Genomic DNA, 22886 nt, shown 5'->3' with positions numbered 1-22886 from the left:
CCCATGCCCAAGAGAGTGAGTTATACTACACCTCTTGCCAAGAGAGGTTGTCAGGCTTGGTATTTTTTTTTTAATTGAGTGTGTGACAATCTTTATTTGATTCACATCACATTATTTACCCAGCCTGCCCTGTGTGAGTGAACGTTCATGTCAGGGACAGAACATTTCAAATTCTTATGTCAGATTGGGAGTCTGCTTCTTGCTGTCCACTCATAGCACTCATGCATGTGAGGGCCTGCGTAGGTGGTCACTTGGCCACTTCAGTGGAGCCCTTCCTGGTTAGCGATAAAGAAGAAAAGAGAGCCCTAGCATGCATAGGGTAGAGGGTCACACAAATAATGAAACAGAGCAGAACCAAGTTCTGCAGATCTGTCACCAAAACGTGTTTGACACTCTCTGTGATCAAAACAATATTTCCCCCTGGTGGGTGGGAAAGATATCTAACCATTTTATTCTTCTAATTAAGAGGGAAAATATTATGAAGATGACGCAAAGTGAAAGATTTCAGGTGTACTTTGAAATGGAAATTGCGTGGTTATATATTCATATTGTCTTGTGTTCATAGGCATGTTTGCATTAATTACAGGAAATGAAGACTAATTTATTATTGCCCCTGCTTACCATCAATCTAAATTTATTTACCGATGAAGTCAATGAAAAATTAGTTGAGTCTTTTTTGTTTTTTCTTTCTTTTGAAAGTTGCTGGTTAGAACACTCAGGACTGTGTTTCGCTGCAGATTTGTCACGGCTAATGCACGTTGCTGTAGCAGTCAATCATGTACTCTAAATACTGGAACACTTTTTTTTAAAGCCTCAGTCATGAGCCATGACAGAAAAATAAACAAACAAATATAGAGCTAAAAAACTCTTTCACTGAGAAGCTACACTATGCAGAACCCCTTGGGAAGGGTAAAGGAGGCCAGAATAAATGATAATATAAGTGCTGTGGGTGTAGGGGAGCAATGATGGTGTATGAACACAGAGGTCCTGGAGAAAAAAAAATACACGCACACGCAGGCGCATACTCCTGTGGAAAAATTGGCAATATTAGTAGCCTCAAGGTGCAATTTCCTGAAGCAGTGAGATTGACAAGTCAGTACTAAATGCTGTTAATTTAACTAACTTCAGATTAATGGTAGAGTCTGCTATGACTGAAGCCCTCAAACACAGTCTCATTATAGCCTTGCTGGGAAGGTCCTAAATATAGGCATTGACAGTTTAAAACAAATTCGTATACATTTGTGTATTTTTAGACATAGGTTAGGCGTCAGAGTTTGTGTCACAGTTTTCAGGTTGATTAATTGACCCAGTAACTGCACCCTTTACCCACTCCCCCACCTTCTTCCACTCCAAATTATGGACAAAATGGGGGAATTGTCCTTGCTAAGTCATTCAGTGAGCTTTTTATTGTGAGCCTGATGTTTGAATTGCATGCATGCGTCAACACTTGGGCGATAGACAGATGATTTATAAAAATAAATTTTTCTAATACTATGAAATCCCCCCTATTAATTTTTATATCCACAACAGTTATTACTGGTGTGAATTCCAGGTGGCATTTCAGATGGACAGCTTCTCTTGAGCTATGCTTGGCTCCCCCTGAAATTTTTCCTGCTTTTCCTAGCACAACACATTTTTTTTTTCTAGCCTTTGCCTTTATTCCTAGACTGTAGACTTGATGCTATTTTAGTTGTAGGGGTAAAAGGACTCTGAGTCTTTAAAATAAAGCATTCACCTCTTCATAGAAAAACAAGAAAGATACATAGAATTTTATGGCCGAGTAAGTTTTCCAAGATGGTTTAGATACGTGTGCTTCTCAGACTGAGACATCTAACTTACGACACAGTATGGGGGTGGTATTGATGGAGTTCAGTGGGCATCTCTGAAGCCTCAGAATAAATATGTCTGTCTTTCAGGAACACTGAATTTTCCATGCAGATTTTGATGAAAGCAAATTATTTAGAAGTTAAAACTAGCCCTTCTATTATGGAGAAGAGTGGAACATATTCCTAAAAAAATGAAGATTAAAAAAGAAAGCTTATGGATCTTTCTCTTTTTTTTCCAGGCTAAGTTTCCAGGTGCCCCTGGGAATATACCTACTCACTTGCTTCCGTTAGAGGTAATTTCATGCACGAGTTGAAGAGGCACTAACTGAGCCAGTGGTTTCAAACCATTTCACCAAGCAAACCTTTTATTATTTTTATCCTATGGATTTTTTAATAGTTTAATAAAACACTCTCTCTTGAAAGATTTTCTTTATTGACTGCCAAATCAGCTGACTTAAAGTAATCATTTTTCTCCCTATTAATAATGACCTATATAACTGCCAATAGAAGCATCTGTTCAGCATTAGATAATCAAGCCTAACAAACTGAGTTAATGTTTTAAGGAAAAGCAGGTAACTATGATAATCATATTAGACTGTGTAGTTTTATCTTGAGTAATGATGTGTTTGTTAAGCTTTTTGACACCTTGAAATTGTTTGGGGAATCTCATTCCTATTTTTTCCACCCAGAATGAGAACGTTTACAACCCCCTTATTTTTAAAGATAAACTGATATTCAGGGAGGTGGGATGATGATCCAACTTAAAAACCTTAAACTCAGTGAACTTCCTCTAAACCCAAATGGAATGCAAATCAACCTATTCTTGATGTATTGCTATTTTCTAATTGCTATCTATTTGGCACAGGATTGGTGAGCTTATTTTGGTGGTTTGTTTGGATGTAGAAACTAGAAAGGTTAATGTCTATTCTATGATTAATTTTCCTGCCTGTCACTTCCCTTTTTCTTGGATCCATTCTCCTTTTACCTCTACCCTCTGGATCTTTTCCTCTTGAGTCCACAGCTCCTGTATCTGTTTTCGAGGTTTGGTCTTTTCACTCTTGCTGCAGCTGATCCCTTCTCCAGCCAAGCAACTATCCCTCTGTGCAGCCAGCCAGCACAATAGAGGGTCTGTGAGTGTGTGGTGAGCGGTTCGGCTGGGGCAAGACCACTTGGCGGCTCCTGAAATAGGCTCCATGCTATTGTGGTGTTTAATTATCAACAGCATTTCTACCACCCAGTGTTTCTGAGTGGGTATTTGTTCTAAGACCTGCCCAGCTAATTAACTACTGGGGTGGGAATGGGGGGAGGGGCAGGAACTTGGTGTTCAAAGAATACAATTACGGTTACTGTTTAAATCCTGAGATAAATAATAATCAGACCGAGTGGATTTTCTTCACCATCAGAATCTAACCTACTGATTGGCAACTACTTATTAGCCTTACATTTCTTAATTTTTTCTTTTCCCTTGCAATTGGTGAATTTGGGCCTAAATTGCTTAAAGCTTGAAAATTATAAAAGAGTAAAATGTAAACTAATTTTAATTTTTTATTGATACTTTCTGAGAACGATTCATTTCGCTTACTTCAAAAAATGCATTTGCCCATTACTCATGATACGCTATTTTGCGATGTAGTGATAACTTTTCTGTTGTCATTGGTATTTCCCTGGTTTCCACGAGAAACACAGGCCGTAAGATAATCATTTAAACTCGGTGGTAGGAGGCTGTTTGCCACTAGCCTTAGGTGCCTCTTCCTATAGTACCCTTGGTTCCATATGAGTTTCTTCATGAGGGGAACTCATTGCTCACCAGTAATTGTACATGGAACACTCTCAAGTAGTACAGGTTTAAATGATTTTTATTAAACCCTTTGGTCTGTGTTATACTTAAGAGGCACACAAATATAAATCAAATACTTGTTTTTATAAAGTACTCTTGTGTTCTTCCAGCAAAAACTAAAAATCTCTTGCCCCAGATACAAATGTTCTGTTTTAGCTTCCATTCAAAAATACATTATATACTAAGTGGTGTCAATTTCAACCCTATCTGTAATTTCAAAGGAGAAAACAAGGTCACTTATGTATAAACCTTGCATTGTAAGCCAGTGTCCTCTGGGCAACCAAGAAGAACAGTTAATAAAATTTATCTTTGCTGATCATAAATGACAACCTTCTAACAACCTCACAAACCTTGACTTGTTTCCAGCTAGGAATGTCAAAATAAGTAATATAGGGGTATTAATAATTAAATGTGTTTTAATTAAAAAACTCAAAACATAAGTTGCAATTTACCTGTCTTAATAAGATTCAGGGCTCAAAATTCACTTGGGTCTCAACCTGCTGTCTTATTTTCAGGTTTTCCCAAGGACTTGGAGAGTGTGATTCCCAAAAAGTTTTAGTGATTTGGAGATTAAATGTTTCATTTCAATTACTATGAACTTTCTTCTCTTAGAACTCATTACAACTTGGACATGGGGCTCTGGAATGTTTTTCTCTGCTATTTTCAGCAGAATATAGATTCACAAACTCCACATTATATAGTGTAAGTTGTAATTGTTGCTCTTTAAGAAGCTAGAGTTATTGACATAGAGAGACTTTCTGCCCACGTCTCCCAAACTCCAAGGGGCAAATGAACATTATCTCTGAAACAAACACACAAAATAATTGAAGAATTTATTTAGAAAATCCAAAGCAGATTACTCAATAATGTCATAGAGGGGTTAAAGATGAAATAAGATAGCTGTAACTTCTGCTGATTTTTTAGTGCTGTCAAATAGAAATATAGTATGTCACATCATTTAAAAATTCCTAGTAGTGACATTAAAAAAACAAAAAGAAATAGGTGAAATTAATTTTCATGATATATTTAAGTTAACTTAATAGATCCAAACATTATCATTTCAACATGAAATCAGTATAAAATTATTAATCATATATATATAGTATTTAAGCCCTAAAAACTCATTGTAAATTTTACATTTAAAACACATTTTAATTTGGACTGGACACATTTCAAGTACTCAACAGTCATATGTCTATGTTTGACAGTGTAGTTTTAGAACATAAAATCCTACAAACTTTAAAAAGTGCTTATATTGGACAGTGTTTTCACAGCACAGACCATACAACAGATGGGTAAAATATTTAAATTCTCTACCAGAAAATCCTGGGTTGTTTTATTTTGTTTCTGAGAGTTATATTGGCTAACAATTTATTTGACCATTTACAATGTGCCAGGGAAATGTTTTAAACCTATTGCATTTAATTCTCAACAATCTTAGATAGGTCGCAGAGCAGCCAGCCTTCAAGAGACCCCTAGTGATCTCGCTGTCCTAGCATTCACACCTTGTACTGGAGTTGATCTGCATTGGGCATCAGGATCAACAAGATTCAGCAAAAGTGATAATATATCACCTCTGATATATTAGGTATTAGGTTACCAAAGAGACTGGTGCTTCCATCTAGGTTGATCTCTCTCTCTTACTTAAATAATGTCCTCTAGGGGAAGCCAATTGCCATGTCAGGGAGCAGTGCAATGGAGAGGCCCATACAGGAAGGAACACAGGCCTGTTACCAGCAGTCACTTGAGCAAGTTTGGAAATGGATCCTCTGGCTCAAGCAGGTCTTTAGAGCAGAGCAGTGGTTATGTTGGTTGAATTGAGGGACGGAAGCCTAGACAGTGAGTGTGTGCATGTGCACGTGTATGTGTTGGGTTGGCCAGCAAAGGTATCTTTATACTTTATGCATGTTTTAATTTGGGGAAAGGAGAATACATTCAGTGTTGCAGGAATATTTAAAAATTAAAAATAAAAGAATGAAAGAACAGTTATCAGCTCTTGAAGAGCAAGTGACTGGAACTTAGGCTATGGCCACCTGATGTCTAAAAAATTATTTGCAAATAAAAGAGGTAAATTCACTTGATATTTAATAAAATTATTTCCTTCGAAATTAATAATATATTCATACCCTTCAAAAGAAGTAGAACTAGTCTTGGGATTTATTCAGTTCAACTAATCACATATTTATCAAGTGCCTACTCTTTGATGGGGATAGAGTGATAAATGAGACAAATTTTGCTCTTTGGAGTTTACATTCTAACACAGAGGAGACAGAAAATAAGGAAATCAAAACACTGAGAAAATACTGTATAGTGATTCCGGTGCTATGCAGAAAACTAAAATAAACTGATGTGATAATAAGTGACTTTACTTTGCAGAATAAACTCTTAAGAGCTATGTACAACACTCAAGCATGGAAGTCAACTGCCCAGGAAGGGTGGTTTGAACCCAAGCAAGCTTGCGTGAGCTTAAACCTTTGTGGTAAGTTCACTGAAACTGGGGGAGGGTATTTTTGTTACTACAGCAAAGTCTAGCCTAATACACTTGTCTACAAAAAAAAATGAAATAAGTAAAATCTTGTTTAAAAAAATGGCCTCCCATGCCCAAAACAGTAGATAGACAGAACAGTCCTTGTCTTGCATCCTTTTTCTATTTACTTCCTATCACTGCTCCCAACATCTTTAAATTGCTAAAGGAGACTAAAGATCCCCATAAACTCAAGGAAAAAAAAAAGAAAGAAAGAGACTTTAGACCTTGGACTTGGTGACCAAAGAAAGCCTCTCATGAAGATGTAAATTTGAACTGAAATGTTAAGAAGGAGTTGGCAATGTAATGATCAAGATTAAAAGCACTCAGTCTTTTCAAGGCTGGAGAATAGCCATACAAAGGCCCTCCAGTAAGATAGTGAGGAGTGTTTAAGGAATGGAATGGAGGTGTGCGTGTCACGGGTGAGGGCTGAGCAGTATGGGATAAGGTTTGAGGAGGAGCAAGTTCATAAGTCAGGGTGATGGTTTGTACACCTATTTTAATGGAGCAGACAAAAATATCTGGGGACACATTCTAGAGACCTGCTTAAGCCTTGTCCTTTACATAGTTTTAAGGGTTGAAAATCATTGTCTTTTGAGGGTGGATTTGATTTCAGGAAACCTCTCTAAATCATTGGAAGCCACGTCTGGTAAACAGGGAGGGTGATGACGCTGAGCAATGCTGTTTTGGAACAAAAATCAGGTGTGACTCTAAGCAACGAGTCAGATTTTCTCATAAACTGGCTCCGAGGACAAATCCAAAAGTGTTTAGAGCAAGGGCAGCACTGTTGAAGCAAGTGTGGGGTCTCCCATGAGGACCCTGTTACAGGATAACATTCGTGTGGATTGTAGACTTTCTGCTGTGTTTGTTTACACAAAGCCAGCCTCGTTAGTTTATAGTCACACCTCTTAGACGTGCCCTGAACCGGTCCCAGCACCAGCATAGACCCTTGACTACTGCAGAAATGAGTGGTGCATCCTGACAAGGCTGCCAAATTTTGACATTGGTGTCTGCACCACACTCAGATGACAGCTACTCTGCGATCGTATTTTATGAAGTAACTGAATATAACTAATTCTGGGAGACATTTCCTAGTGCCACAGGCAGTATCCCAGGGAAAGCAAGAGAGAGGAGTTCACAATGGAATGCAGAGAGGGAGGAAAGGGTCTGGGCAGAAGGGAGAATGCAGCTATAGGAAAGGGCAGAAAGAACAGTCCGCCATGTTATTAATCAGTGTAAAAACAAAAAGTCAGGCTATGTCTGCAAATAAAATTTCAAAACAGTGCCTGGAAAACACAATAATGGCAGCAACAGAAGGTTCCCCACAGTGTAAATTACTGGAAGACAAAGTTTTCTTCATACACTGTGTGTGTGAGTGCACATGTGTGTGTGCTAAAATTCAATATCTGTGATTCCCAACAGCATAAGACAGGTCTTAAAATTTCACCTGAAAATTTCTCAGCCCCTACTACGTGCCAGGTGTTGGGATCAAAAGATGAGTTAACATTCATGGGAGTGACCAGATTTGCATATGGTAGGTGTCCAGAAAGAACTAGCTTCTTTATGGTCACTGTTGATAGAGCCTGTTCTGTGCTATGCTTAGCCGCTCCGTTGTGTCCGACTCTTTGCCGGCCAGGCTCCTCCGTCCATGGGGAAAGCCTAAACGATGCCCAACAGGTAGCCACCTCAGAAAGGCAAGGATCTCACTGATGGCTCAGTAAACGCCTCTGAGACTGTGGGAGTGTGACTCAAAGGTGAGGGCAGGGTATGAGTTGGAATAAGGGTGGGGTCTATGACAGGGGACTTTCAGATATGGAGCGAGTCTTTCTCAGATAGCAGTTGTTCAACTGAGTCTGTGTTATAGCAAGTGGGATACTGAATGGGTGAAAAAATCAGAAGTATAGTCCCCAGGTATCCTGAAGTACTTCTGTACATCAGTTTTCCTAGGTCTGGTCCTTTGAGATTCTGGGCCTGTTTCCTAAGCTCGGCACACCTACGTGGGATTCTACTTCAATAATGGCTGATGTTTTCTTCTAGAAGGAATGAATGTTACTTTGTGCTGCTCACCTAAAGGTGGGAGGAACAGAAAATAGTTGCCAAATAAAGACAGTTGGTTCATCTAATGAGCAGGCTGAAGTTCCATATATATTTAACCTTGGGGCAGTGTGCAAATTTGGGTGGTGGCTTCTGGCACTTCCCTTACGAGTAAGGAAATGTACATGCCTGGATTTCAAGCCATGTTTATTGAGAACAGCTCCATATCGCTCTATGCTTTGAGGGGTTAAAACCTGGACGACATGCCTGACCAGTGGCTTAGGAGGTTAAGTCCCCAGACGTATTTGTGTTTTTGTGATTCCTGTTTTGAAATGGAAACAAATACAGAGGACTTTCTTCTGAATTATGTCGAAATCTTTTGTTGGCATAGTGAAAAGAGTATTGGGCTGTTTTCAGAAGGGAACACACAGGGGAAGGGAAGACAGAAATTTTACCCTATTGGAAATCCTGAAATATTTGATAGGCATTAGAAGACAAACAGATGGAGAAGAGTTAGGGAAGGAAGGAAATGAATATCCACATTGTGTCAGGAAGTGGGCTAATACTTTTCTACAAATAGCTAAAGCATTTAATACCAAATACTAAATACATTTAATACTCAATACCAAAGCATTTAATACAGAAGATCTGGGTTCAAATTGTGGGTCCACCACTTATTAGCTTTAGAGCACTGGATAAATTATTTGTTTTTCATTATTTTAGGAAGCTCTCATCTCACAAACCGGTGGTCAGGATCAAATGTAAGCAAAAGCATTTTCACAATATGTAAAATAGTCTAAGAACTTAAGACCTCATTGTTATCATTATTATTATTATTGTTATTATTATTATTACTCTTCTATCCTGCCTCTACTGCTCCTGTGGAACAGTTTGCAACAGATGCTTGCTTACCTGGTTCTGGCTGCCAGACTGTTTTTCTCTTGGACTGACTCACACTCACACACAGAAGCAATTTGATTTCTTTTGTACTTGATATATAAAGTGAATTAAAAATCCCTGAAAACAGATTGTGTTCTTCTATCCTGCTTTTTTCCAACGGAAATGGCATCTCAGTGCACAGAACAGAACAAAGAAACACACAATGGAATTTCAGCAAATAGCAAAAAGGGAAAGGGAAAGAGAAAGGGGTCTAGTGACCACAGCCTTCCATACTGGTTACTTGGAAAGACAGCAAATTTGCACAGCAGGACCCCATGTATGGTATCCCACACACTTGGACTTCAGTCTTTGACACCCTTATTCATTTGCTTGATGTGTGACCTTTGGTCAGTCACATAACCTCTCACAAATTCCCCTTCTTCAAAATGGAGTTAATAACATTATCCTGAAGGGCCAGTGTGAAAACTGGAGATAATGCATATGGAGATTTCACAGGCCCTCAATCAGTTGTCCTTTGCCATTTTTACACATGTGGGAGTCTATGCACGATCCTGTTTCTTTAACTTTTTGGGTGGCCGAGGTGACTTAGGTATTATATTTCCCAGAGGCTAAAACCTGGGTTTCTCTCTCACTATCCTTTACAACTTTGTGATGATAATGTGGTTATCATCCCACAGGGAATGAGGAAAGACCAGGGATCTTTTCAATGAATTTTCTTTTGGTTTAACTAGATATTTAGTACTTGGGCTCTTTTATGGAGATTTAATTATGCACAAAGGGGATTGGGGGGGATTGGGAGTCTTACTGGTTTCGTGGAAAATGCAGACATTTTTTGTAGCGTCTCAGGTAAGTAAGAGTAATGTTTCATCCAGCACAGTGCAGGCACCATCTGGATGAATGGTCTCCTTGTTCCTATAGAATGGGGCTCAGTCTGCATTCTCTGTGTTCAGACCCCTTGATTCTCTCCCCACTGCTCTCTCACTGGATCTTTGGGACAGACATTATTGCAACATAAATTGGAAGGCAGCAAATAAACCTTTCTCATTTCTTCCATCCTTATTTGCCCATCCATCCAAATCCTCCAGTTCCACTAAAAAGAAGCGGCACTTTGACGAAGGAGATCTTACTGAAGAGCCCCATGCTACTGAACCCAAGTCCTCATTCTTTTGGACATGGATGTGGTGAGCCTAGCATTTTTAAAAGAAAGAGTTTTCTGATACAAGGATCTGCCTCTGTACCTAGTCTTTGGGTGGCGGGGTTTTATGAAATTTAGGAGCATAGATGTGACCTCTAATTATATATTTGTTGCTTCTCTTTCAGCCTTCTGGGTCTCACCACTTGGAAGTGAGTGAATCAGTATTAGTGAAACTAACAATTTGATGAGTTTACTTTTTTCTTTTAGGAAACATAAAAACTGTGGCTCAGAGCCACTGTGGTCTTTGGGTCAGAGAGTTTGCACCTAGGGGAATGTGAGTGCCTACCTCAGAATGTTGTGTGAGGATTAAAGGAGTCAATACATGTAAAGTGCTCAGAATAGTACCTGGCACAGGGCAAGGGCTGTGTGATTTTACCCCATCCACTCCCGGGCAGGGTCAAGGGCCCAGAGCAGCTCCCTTTGGCAAGTACTATCAGCTCTACTTCAAAATACATTCAGAAAGAAGCCATTCACAAAAGGTCACATATTAAATGATTCCATTTATGTCAGATGTCCAGAATAGGCAAATCTATAGAAATAGAAAGTAGTTGTCCAGGGCTGAGGAGTGGGCAGGTGGGGGTGTGATAGCTGAAGGGTATGGGATTTCTTTTGGGGTAATGAAAATGGCCTAAAATTGATTGTGGTGATGGTTGCCAAGCCAGTGCTTATACTAAAAATCTTTGTGTTATACATGATAAGTGGGTGAATTGTATGGCATGTAAATTATATTTCAATAAAGCTGTTAAAAAATACATCCAGAATTCCACCCCTGCTCACTATCAATGTCACTACTGTGCTAATCCAAGCAACTGGCATCTGTCACCTGGACCATTAGAATGGCCTCCTAGCTGATTTTTACGATTTCAAAATTGCTCTCATCACTGTGTCTTCTCCACAGAGCAGAATGTCTTTCTTTTTTTTTGCCACATCATGTGGCTTGCAGAATCTTAGTTCCCTGACCAGGGATTGAACCTGGGCCCTAGCAGTGAAAGTGAGGAGTGCTAACCATTGGACTGCCAGGGGATTCCCCAGAATGTGTCTTTCATTGGTTTAAACTGTTTCACTATGTCTCTATCACACATACAATCAAAGTGAAGCATCTCGCCACGGCCTCTCTCATCCTGAACCATCTGGTCCTGGTGACGTGTCCCTTAGGCATCACTCTCTCCTGTGTTCATTTTGCTTTAGCCACTCTGGCCTTCTTGTTCTTCAGAAACATGGCAATCTCTTTCCTGCCTGCCTCAGAACCTTCCTACCTGCCCTTCACTCTGCCTAGAATTAACCCCCAGATCGTCTCATGGGTCATTCCTTGATCTCATCTAGGACTAGGAGCAAGAGTCACTATATCAGAGAGGCTATTAAAATAGTCTCACTCTACCAATCTCTACCCACTCATTCACTTTATTTCTTCATGGTGTTTATCACTATTTGAATTTATATTTTATTTATTTTCTGGCTTGTTGGAAATCTCCTCCACTGGAATATAAGTTCTATAAGTGCAGAGATTTTTATCCTGCTCACCACTGTGTTCCAAGTACTTAGAACGTGCCCTTTCCTTGGTGTTTGTTGATTAAATGAGTAAATGAATGGAGCCACCATATTGATTGTGAATAGAAAGACACTAACATCCACATGCTCATTCTTTTTCCTATCTCATTCTTTTCTCTATGTATACTTCCTTATACAGAGAATAAGGAAACTATAGCCTTATTTGGGGGTATTTCACATATCTTAGAGCTTGCATTCAATTCTTAAGAGGAAGTTCTTTTGAAGTTCCTGTCCAATACCACTCCATATATTCTATTTAAAATGTAACTGGATGTTTAGACATATAGACACTGTCACTATTTGCATGAAAACATGTAAAGGATTTCAGAGCCTATGGTTAATCAATCATTCTTTCCAATGGCCAGTAATGACTACTTCAGTGGGATGAAACTGTGCCCTTAATAGTATGTGTTTTATTCTCAAGTTTACTCACAGTGTGGACTTTCTCGGGCCCCTGTCTTCAGAAGAGTCCTAGCAATGGGTACATTGTTGGTCATGATGGCAATATCCAGAGGTGTCAACCCCTCACTGTTAGGTGTGTTGAGATCTAGTTCTTCTGGTGTGTACTGATACAGGAGGATCTGCACGGCATCTATGTCTTGCTGTTCAACTGCTTCAAACATGGCTTCATTGCCCTGGAAGTTCTGGAGAAGAAGGAAGTAGGTTAGCACAGTTTCACACACCAGCTTGTCTTCATGGCCTAGCTGTTGTAGATTTCAGGGACTTCTTCAGGGATTATATTTTCACTTATAAGTGGTATGATGGTGGTGGTGGTGGTTTCATCACTTAAGTCCTGTCCGATTCTTGCTACCCCATGAATGCAGCCTACCAGACTCCTCTGTCCATGGGATTTCCAAGGCAAGAATACTGGAGTGGGTAGCTATTTCCTTCTCCAGGGGATCTTCCTGACCCAGGAATTGAACCTGGGTTTCCTGCATTGCAGGCAGATTCTTTACTGACTGAGCCACTACAGAAGCCCTTTTAGTCCACGGTCTCTAAAGCAAACACTGTTGGGCCCTCCCTCCCTCTTTCTAATGAGCATTGAAAAGATCTGTACATGTAGATGCATGGAGACAATTCAGTATACAGTCTATAGATAAGAGCAGACATCAGTTTTTCTCAAACCAGTCTTCTGTGGAATACTGTTCAGGAGGCCATCATGAGGTGTTCTATGAAGAAAGTAACATGTGGTCAAATGAATTTGGTCAATGTTAAGATAAAATCAAGTTATTGCATTATTTTACTGTAAGACCTCTCAAGGTCTTTGCTAATTTTTTTTTTTATAAATTACATTACATAATTTTCTGTATATTATTATATTTTTAACATCTTTTTAAAAATAATTTTACTTTATGCTTTGGCCACCTGATGCAAAGAACTGACTCATTGGAAAAGACCCTGATGCTGGGAAAGATTGAAGGCAGGAGGAGAAGGGGAAGACGGAGGATGAGATGGTTGGATGGCATCACCAACTCCATGGACGTGAGTTTGAGTAAGCCTCAGGAGTTGGTGATAGCCAGGGAAGCCTAGTGTGCTACAGTCCATGGGGTTGCAAAGAATCGGACATGACTGAGCGACTGAGCTGGACTGAACATAATTTTCTGTATATTATTATGTTTTAACGTATTTTAAAAAATAATTTTATTTTGTTTCTGGCTGTGCTGGGCCCTTGTTGCTGCTGTGCTGCTGTGGGGGCTCCTCTCTAGTCGTGGAGCGTAAGCTTCTCATTGCAGAGGCTTCACTTGTTGTGGAGCACGGACTCTCGGGCACACGGACTTCAGTAATTGTGGCTTGTGGGCTCAGGAGTTGAGGCTTGCTGGCTCTAGAGCATGGGCTCAACAGCTACGGTGCATGGACTTAGTTGCTCTGTGGCAAGTAGGATCTTCCCGGATCAGGGATACAACCTGTGTCTTGTGCGTTGGCAGGCAGATTCTTTGCCCCCGAGCTACTAGGGAAGTCCCAAGGCCTTTACTAATTTTAATATGCAATTGTGACCCTCTCATAGGTGAGGAATATGACCTGTTTCAAATCATTTTTTTCACAGAACATATTTTTCATTCTATTTGTTTTGACTCTCCTGGAATAATGTTCTACAAAACATAGTATGGGAAATGCTGGCATAGATAACATAGCACAGGAAACTTAAATTATGACTGGCTCGGAATTGAGAGCACATGCCCTTTCTCTGTTATCCCCTCCTTTTCCATCCCCATGTCTGGACAGTTGCTCAGACTGCTCCCAGATTATGGCAACGGCCTACCTGTTTCTCGTCTTACTCTTCTCCATCACTACTCCATACAAGAGTAATCTTTCTAAAATTTACAATGCTACATGTCCCTTCGCTATTTACAAATTTCTAATAGGTCCATACGGCCTGCAGACTGACTCCCTAACTCCTTTGTACTAACCTCTATGCTTTCTCAACCTGGGGTCGTAGTCACTGAATACCTCGCATTTCTGAAACCTCAGATGAGGGAATCAAGAGGTAGTGTTCAGGGAAGGTTTCAGTGGATTAGGTAACAAACTTCTTTGCTGCCTGAGAGGGCCAAAACTTCAATATTCATAGGATACAAGTCACCTATAGAAAAAAAATAGCTAGAGACAATATATTTCCTTTGAAAGCTTCTTTCAGAATATTAATAGTAAACAAAGGAGAAAACCTTTAGAATTCTCTCAAATATGTATTTTTATAGCTCTTGGGAGAAGAACAACACACATACTATTCATACATTTATCTGGTATCTTCTCCAGGAATTGACTGGTGGTTAAACATGTTAAAATACCAGTGGTCCTAACCTAGCATATGGGTTGTTTGATTAAACCTTTAGTAACCAAATACTAAGGTTGGCAGGTTTTATTTTTAGTCTCATCAAAAATCTATTTTTTCCACCAAAGGCTGCAGGCCGGCTCAACTGACTGCATGACACATGAATGAAATTTGAGGAAAACACAAAGTTATTATGCGAATGCTTGTTTTGACAATGGGGACCCAAGGGATGGAGCTATTTGGTAGGTAGTTCTCTTTGCCACATGGCAGTCTGCTGATTGGAAAAGTGTTTTGTCGACAATCTGCTAAGCTGAAGAGCCTCTGAGGCTTAGGCCATAGCTTAACCAAGTCCTCCTAGAAGATGTGTTTGAAATGAGAAAAATTAGAAACCAAAGTGCAAAGTTAATATGCTTCTGTCTCCAAACAACACAGTTGTGTATTTGCTTATGATTCTTAGTATGTCTAATTTCTCCTGTGCCATCGTATTTGCTCTCACTCTTAAGTCATTTCCTTCTCCGTGATTCTGTTGGCGAACTCCAGTATGCTTCTATCTGGGAAGGCTAGGGCTCATTTCTGTTTTAAGCCCAAACAAATGGTGCCATAAACCCCTGCATAGATACCCTTCCTGATCATGCTAACGTTACGCTCTCAGCTTTTACCGAGGGGCAATATAAGAACCTCCTATATGAGAATGTCTATAACATCCCCAGTACTTCTCTTTATTCTCCATTACATAATTCACTGTATCTTATAAAGGCCAGAGGACTTAGCAACAGAAAGATATCATTTGGTATGCTTTCAGTTATTAGCTAATGGAATGCTATTACCAATTGTTCATCCCTTTCTGCTTTGACCGACTGGGAACTCAAGAGATAAATGTAATGATAAATTTCAGGTACTATGTTTGCCTGGATTTTTGGTATATCGATTTCTCTTTCTAACCTCACTGTTTTCTTTTTCTAGTTTTTTTTTCTTCCTTCCTTTGTCCCTCTCCCACTCCTTTGCTGTCCCCCTCTATTATCATTGCTATCGATTTATTTACCATTATATATTTAGAATATTGTTCAGTATTTGAATGAACCCTGGGTCTCCCAAGAAAGCCTATTTGATCTCAAACTCTCTATTTGTCAGCTGCTCTTCTGGGAGTTCTTCTGTGAATTAGAGAAAGAAAAACTAAGGGAAAATAAAGGAAAGGAAATTAAGAAAAAGAAAGGGAAAATCTCCCAGTCATTTCAACTTTGGCTAACATATATATGTGCAGTTCTTGTCTTACTTGACTTTCAACATTTATAAACTTGCAAACATCAGGTTCTGAAGTTAATGAGGATCATCTTAAAATCTCCTTAAATCCAAACACAACTGCACAAATCAAACCGAGATGGGAATAAAAAGAGTTTTATTACCACCGAAGTCTTTCTGAGACTCAGCCGGTCAGTTCTTGTCCTAAAATAGGCCTCATCAAATGAAGAGTGGCTCCCTTTCAGCTTCTCTGAGAGGTTCCGGTACAGGCGTTTAGCAGCATTGGGAGACGAAGGGGCGCTATGCTTTTTTGACTGAGAAAGATGTAAATTCTGCATTTGTTGGGTCATTTTCACACGACAGTTCCTAGGAGGAGAAAAATCTAATGTTATAATAATTTACATAGTGTAATTATAAGTTGACAAAGAATTTTATCATCTCCAGTAGCCATCTGGAATCGTAATAAAATATTATAGCTGGAAGGAACCTTAGAGATAATCAGATCCAGCCTTTTCACCTTATAGATGAGAAAGCTGCAACCCCGGGAAGGGAAACAGCTTGTTTATGGGCATACACTAATTGGTGACAAGAATGAAATGAAAACATCCATTTACTATATAAACATATACATTCACATACAAACATATGTATGATTTGAGGCTCTACTCAAAATCTTTTGATCTCTGTCCCACTGGGAGGTAGTATCTGAATTCTATAACCCAGGGCTGTTCAATTCTTCTTGGCTTTAGATAATTGGAATTTTGCTACTTATACTTTATACGCTATCTTCTGTTGGGTGTATAAGAGAGTGTGGTTTTTTCCTGAAGATCTTCTTCTCTTAAGGTGTTAAACTGTGCCTGTTATCTGAGATTCATTGAACTACTCTAGTGCCCAGACTTTTGGGGAATTTGTACTCATGTACCCATAGGCTCAAAAAACTAAGATCATGGCACCCAATACCATTACTTCTTAGCAAATTGATGGGGAACAAATGGAAACAGTGGTAGATTTTATTTTGGGGGGGCTCCCAAATCACTGTGAATGGTGACTGCAGCCATGAAATTAAAAGATGCTTGCTTCTTGAAAGAAAAGCTATGACAAACCTAGACAGCATATTAAAAAGCAGAGACATCATTTTGCTGACAAATGTCCATCTAGTCAAAGTTATGTTTTTTGCAGTTGTCATGCATGGGTGTGAGTGTTGGGCCATAAAGAGGGCTGAGTGCTGAAGAATTGGAGCTTTTGAATTGTGGTGCTAGAGAAGACTCGAGAGTCCCTTGGACTGTGGGGAGATCAAACCAGTCCATCCTAAAGGAAATCAACCTAGAATATTCACTGGAAGGACTGTTGCTGAAGCTGAAGCTACAATACTTTGGCCACCTGACGTGAAGAACTGACTCATTGGAGAAGACCCTGATGCTGAGAGAAGAAGGGCAGGAGGAGAAGGGGATGGCAGAGGATGAGATGGTTGGATGGCATCACCGACCCAATAGACAAGAATTTGAGCAAACTCTGGGAGATAGTGAAGGAAAGGGATGCCTGGCATGCTGCAGTCCATGGGGTCACAAAGAGTCAGATACAATGAACAACAATACCCATAGGCTCATCTGGTCACCCTGGATACTCCAGATAGTATCCTTCAGGATACTTACTGCTGGCATTCTCCAAGTAGTATTAGACTATTCCACAAATCTCTAAACCAACATGATACCTGAAGTCAATTTCCGGGAGATCAGCCATGGATTTTAAAAGCCATGCACCATTATGTAGGTATTGCTATTGAAATACTAATGCTGCCAAGGCTATGGTTACCTAAACATATATGTATTGGGTGAACAAATGCAAGGAGGGAAAAACTGGCTAAGGCAGTTAGTTATATGCAAAGTGTCTCTATCCTGGGTGCAACCTCTGGTGAATTGCACCCAGGTCTCTGTGCTGCCTTCCCACCACCTGCCCTCAAATTTCTAATAGTGTCTTCTATTTGTAATGCTGCCATTTAGCTGTTAACTGGACATCTCCAGGTTTTGAATTTTTTTAGCCTTATGGACTCTGAAATAATATCATGTAAAATCTCTTTTATTGACCAAACTCTTCACAGGAAAGAGTTCAATGATTCTCCAGTTCCTACAGGTATAACCTACATTCTTCAGCCTGGCAAACAAGTGCTTGCCTCTCCAGCTTCATCTGATACTGTACTTTTTATGTTTCAGTCTTTCTGACTGCCTTAGAGTTTCCTAAATAGTTCAAACTCTTTCCTACCTTTGGGTCATTGTATGCACTGCTTTGTACGTATTATAATAATTCCATCTGTGCCTTCAACCCCTGGGAAACAATTGCTGATCCTTAAAGTGTAGGCTCAAGTAGTTTCTGACACCTCTAGGCAAATTTGTGTATTTCTTTACTCAGTCACTCAGTATATGCCTGTTACAGTAAATATTTTATCCCATCACAGCTGTTTGTTTGGCATTCTTTCTCCAAGCTAGTTTATATGTTTCACAAGAACAAAGACTGCCAAGTATTAATTTTTATCTCCCGGGTACCTAAAAGGTGCCTGTCTCAGGGTAAAAGAAATATAACACAGAATGATGAAAGTCAAAGAGGAGAGTGAAAAAGCTGGCTTAAAACTAAGCATTCAAAAAACAAAGATCATGGCATCCTGTCCCATCACTTCATGGCAAATAGATGGGGAAACAATGGAAACAGTGACAGACTTTATTTTCTTGGGCTCCAAAAATCACTGCAGATGGTGTCTGCAGCCATGAAATTAAAAGACACTTGCTTCTTGGAAGAAAATTATGACTGACCTAGACAGCATATTAAAAAGCAGAGACATTACTTTGCTGACAAAAGTCCATACAGTCAAAGCTATGGTTTTTCCAGTAGTCACGTATGGATGTGAGAGATGGACTAAAAGAGAAAGCTGAGCACCGAAAAATTGATGCTTTTAAACTGTGGTGTTGGAGAAGACTCTTGAGAGTCCCCTGGATTGCAAAGAGATCAAACCATTCAATACTAAAGGAAGTTAATCCTCAATATTCATTGGAAGGACTGATGCTGAAGCTGAAGCTCCAATACTTTGGCCACCTGATGCAAAGAACTGACTCCTTGGAAAAGACCCTGATGCTGGGAAAGATTAAAGGCAGGAAGAGAAGGGGAAAACAAAGGGTGAGGTGGTTGGATGGCATCACCGACTCGATGGACATGAGTTTGAGCAAGCTCCAGGAGATGGTGATGGACAGGGAGGCCTGGCGTGCTGCAGTCCATGGGGCTGCAAAGAGTCAGGCACGACTGAGCGACTGAACTGAACTGAAGATGTGAATTGCTCCTCTTCTACCTACTGACTATGTGATATTGAGTCAGTTGTTTTAGCATGTCTGAATATAATTTTTCTCATTTGTAAAATAGGGACACTTAACAACAACTACGTATTATGGTTGTGAGGATTTGACAAAATAATAAATGTAAAGAGCTTAGAATATAAGAAGATTCCTAGCAGCTATCATTTTTGTTGTAGAATATATTCAGTAGATACTTTAGAGAAAATAAATGCACATATGATAATCTATTATGTATTATATAGTAAGGGTCTACCCAGAAAGCTTATTTCTGCTCATGCCTCTGAGTTGGGTTCCATTTCCACTAGCACCGACTAACCTTGACTTATTTGTACTTTAATGAGTGGAAATCCTTCTTCATTACATTGTTGAATGTCTTTAGACACCTATTAAATCTTGCTTGTAATTTTCTTCAACACAAAGACTTCCTAGTGCCTTCTGAGGAGACTAGACCTATTTGATATTAATAGTATTCATCAGGCCCTACCCAGTCTTAGCTAAACCATATTCACATTTAGAAGGAGGATGTAAAGCATTGTCTGCAGTAGTGTATGTACCTGGGGGTGCATTTTCATTCATCTTCAATAATCTTTTAATTTACACAAAAGCAGAAATGGAAAGGGCAGTTGATATGGCATCTTTCTCCTTCTGTCCACAAATCTTTTACCTATAATTCAATAGCAACTATAGCATTTCCTCTATATCTTACCATTCTCACATAAATTTCAGATATCTGATGTGCAAGCTAGCTCACATGGGGATTGTCTTATTTATTTCTGCCTCCTCCTGCCTCTAGTCATTTCCTTCAGCATTATTGCCCCAGTTCGAGCCATCTGTCTTATCTACATCATTGTCATTCCCCGGATGAGCGTACATTCTTTAGTATCTCTCACAGTGCCCAGGAGTCCAGTAAATAAATTCTTGTTGATTGATCAAATTCTAGTGACTTGTCCTCTAACTGAAGACACCTACCCACGTGGCCTCTTTTGTCTTTGCTCATCTCCCATCTGTCCCCTTCACTCAAAAGAAATTGACTTCTTCTCTTTCTTTGACTTCCTTCTCATACCATCCCAGCTGTCCCTTCCTTCCAGGCCATCCTTTAGCACGTTTCCATTTTTCTAGATTTCACCCATCATTATATTTTCTTTTTCTCCTTTATACATAGAATTTTGTCTGATGAGAGATACTTGGACAAATTTCTATTATCTGTTCTCATAAACATGTACACAACCACCACCCCTCCGCCCAATTAAATGTGCTCTTAAATTTTCACCATGGAAAGGGACAAGCATTTGAGAAGCAGAGTAACTTTGGCTCTGGAATTTGGCAGATCCAAGCTTGAACCATGATATTGTTATCTGTAATTGATGTAACTTTGGGCACTTTAACAAAATTCTCTGAACTAGTCTAATCATATATAAAAAGATTTATTACAGAGTTGTGAAGATTAAATAAATTCACAACTGAAAGGTTAGCATCCTGTTTGGTGCATAGCACTCACTCAATAAATAGCAGCAATTATTAAAGTTACTCCAAGTCTTTTTCCCAAGGTAGAAACACCAAAGTACACTGTAATAATTTAGTTTTCTTTGTTTTAAACATTGTTTTGAAATCTGATTTTATGTATTTATTATACTACTTAGCCTTTATTGTGATAAAAATACATTTAGATATTCTAATCTGTATGTTTATGGTAATTTGTGCTAAAACAGAACTAGTAAGTAGAGCTTCAAACTATTAGGGGGAAGAGGGGTATGAAGATAAGTCTAAAAATACTTGAAAAATAAAAAGAAATAGAATTAGAAAATATAATAAATGAAATGTAAAATGAAGGAGTAGGGTTAAAACTGAATATATTAATGAGCACAATATATTCAAATGGTTTACTTTTCCTAATAAAAGATAAAATTCTCCAGTTGAGATTTTTAAATGGCCATCTATAAGTGGTATACCTAATTAAACATTTTACAGAGATATTAAAAACAAAAGAAAAGTATGACAGTGGGAAGGCCAAAATTAGGACCTCTGAACATCCTCTTTTGAGCAAAAATTGTCTGAATTAATTTTTCAAAACCTAGGAAATTAACCAAAGTTTTGCAGTAATGCAGCAAGTGTTTACTCAAGAAAAGTAACTGAATTTGCTAAGAATAGTGAGCTTTGTGGCGTTTTTAAACATGCTTCACTCCCATCAACTCAGCGGCAGCCTTGAAGACTAAACAGTAGTCTGGTAGCCAATGGATGGTGCAGAATGGTGATAGAGATAAAACCCGTCTTGAGAGAATTGTCATTTTTTGACATGTCTGGTGGTTCCCTGATAGAATTCACTCACAAGGCTTTTTAAAACTTGATCTTACTCAGAGCTCACCAACTGCAAATAACCTTTTCCTCTGGGGCATATATTTGAAAACAAACACCAACAGTGGCTTAACATTTTAGCTGCCTGAGGTGGCAGATAAGAGTGGTAACAAACAGCAGATAATGCTTAAAATAAAAAGTTGGAGAATTAGATGTCCAAAGAAGACTTTGAAATGTTCTGACCCATTCCTGGGGATCTAGCAAATCATGTGCATTCCCAGATGTGAGAGGGTTCTAGTAAAATACCTGAGACGGTCCTGAGCTCTGATCTCTGTCTGAGTTTGAGGTCTGTGCAAGCTGGATGTGAAAGCTATGTGCTGTGTGTGTTGTGTCTGACTCTTTGCGACCCCATGGACTGTAGCCCACCAGGCTCCTTTGTCCATGAAATTTTCTAGGAAAGAATACTGGAGTGGGTTGCCATTTCTTACTCCAGGGGATCTTCCTCACCCAGGGATTAAGCTCACATCTCTTGTGTCTCGTGCATTGACAGGCAGATTCTTTACCACTGTGCCAGGTGAGAATGAGCTACCACAGAGCTATCAACTGCCTGATGAGTATTGATGGTGTGCCCCAGCATCCACATAGAGCCACTCTGCCAAGATTGATTCTAGCTCTTTAATCAAATTTTTATTTGATCACTAGCTGACCACTTTTTCTTGGGCTCCAAAATCACTGCAGATAATGACTGCAGTCATGAAATTAAAAGATGCTTGCTCCTTGAAAGAAAAGCTATGACAAACCTGGACAGCATATTAAAAAGCAGAGACATTACTTTGCCAACAAAGATCCATATAGTTAAAGCTATGGTTTTTCTAGTAGTCATGTATGGATGTGAGAGTTGGACCCTAAAGAAGGCTGAGCACTGAAGAATTGATGCTTTTGAAATATGGTGTTGGAGATGACTCTTGAGAGTCCCTTGGACTGCAAGGAGATCAAATCAGCCAATCCTAAAGGAAATCAATCCTGAATATTCGTTGGAAGGACTGATGTTGAAGCTGAAGCTCCAATAATTTGGTCACCTGATGTGTAGAGACAATTCATTAGAAAAGACCCTGATGCTGGGAAAGATTGAAGGTGGGAGGAGATGGGGATAACAGAGGATGAGATGGTTGGATGACATCACCGGCTCCATGGAAGTGAGCTGAGCAAGCTCCAGGAGATGCTGAAGGACTGGGAAGCCTGGCATTCTTCACTTCATGGGGTCACAAAGAATTAGACATGACTGAGTGACTGAACAACAACCAAGGTAACCAACCAAAGACTTCAGTGGCCACATATGATGAAAATACAGACTTTACAGATTTAGTTCTGGAGTTTGCAAGTTCA

At 39.4% G+C, this 22886-nt stretch overlaps 1 protein-coding gene across 1 annotated transcript in view; it reads right to left on the bottom strand.

Annotated features, from left to right (window-relative positions):
• ANKFN1 (ankyrin repeat and fibronectin type III domain containing 1) overlaps positions 1–22886 on the bottom strand; it is a 295344-nt gene that overhangs the window by 154213 nt on the left and 118245 nt on the right. The window contains exons 3-4 of the mRNA XM_070478482.1: positions 16035–16236; positions 12298–12508 (exon numbers count right to left, since the gene is read on the bottom strand). Of these exons, the coding sequence (XP_070334583.1) occupies positions 12298–12508; positions 16035–16220 (397 nt within the window). The 5' untranslated portion in view covers positions 16221–16236. The remainder of the gene's footprint in view (positions 1–12297; positions 12509–16034; positions 16237–22886) is intronic.

This window comes from Odocoileus virginianus, chromosome 17, assembly GCF_023699985.2.
Source record: "Odocoileus virginianus isolate 20LAN1187 ecotype Illinois chromosome 17, Ovbor_1.2, whole genome shotgun sequence".
NCBI classification, from domain to species: Eukaryota; Metazoa; Chordata; class Mammalia; order Artiodactyla; family Cervidae; genus Odocoileus; species Odocoileus virginianus.
The sequence above is the reverse complement of the archived record's forward strand: the minus strand, read 5'-3'. Positions and strand labels throughout refer to the sequence as shown.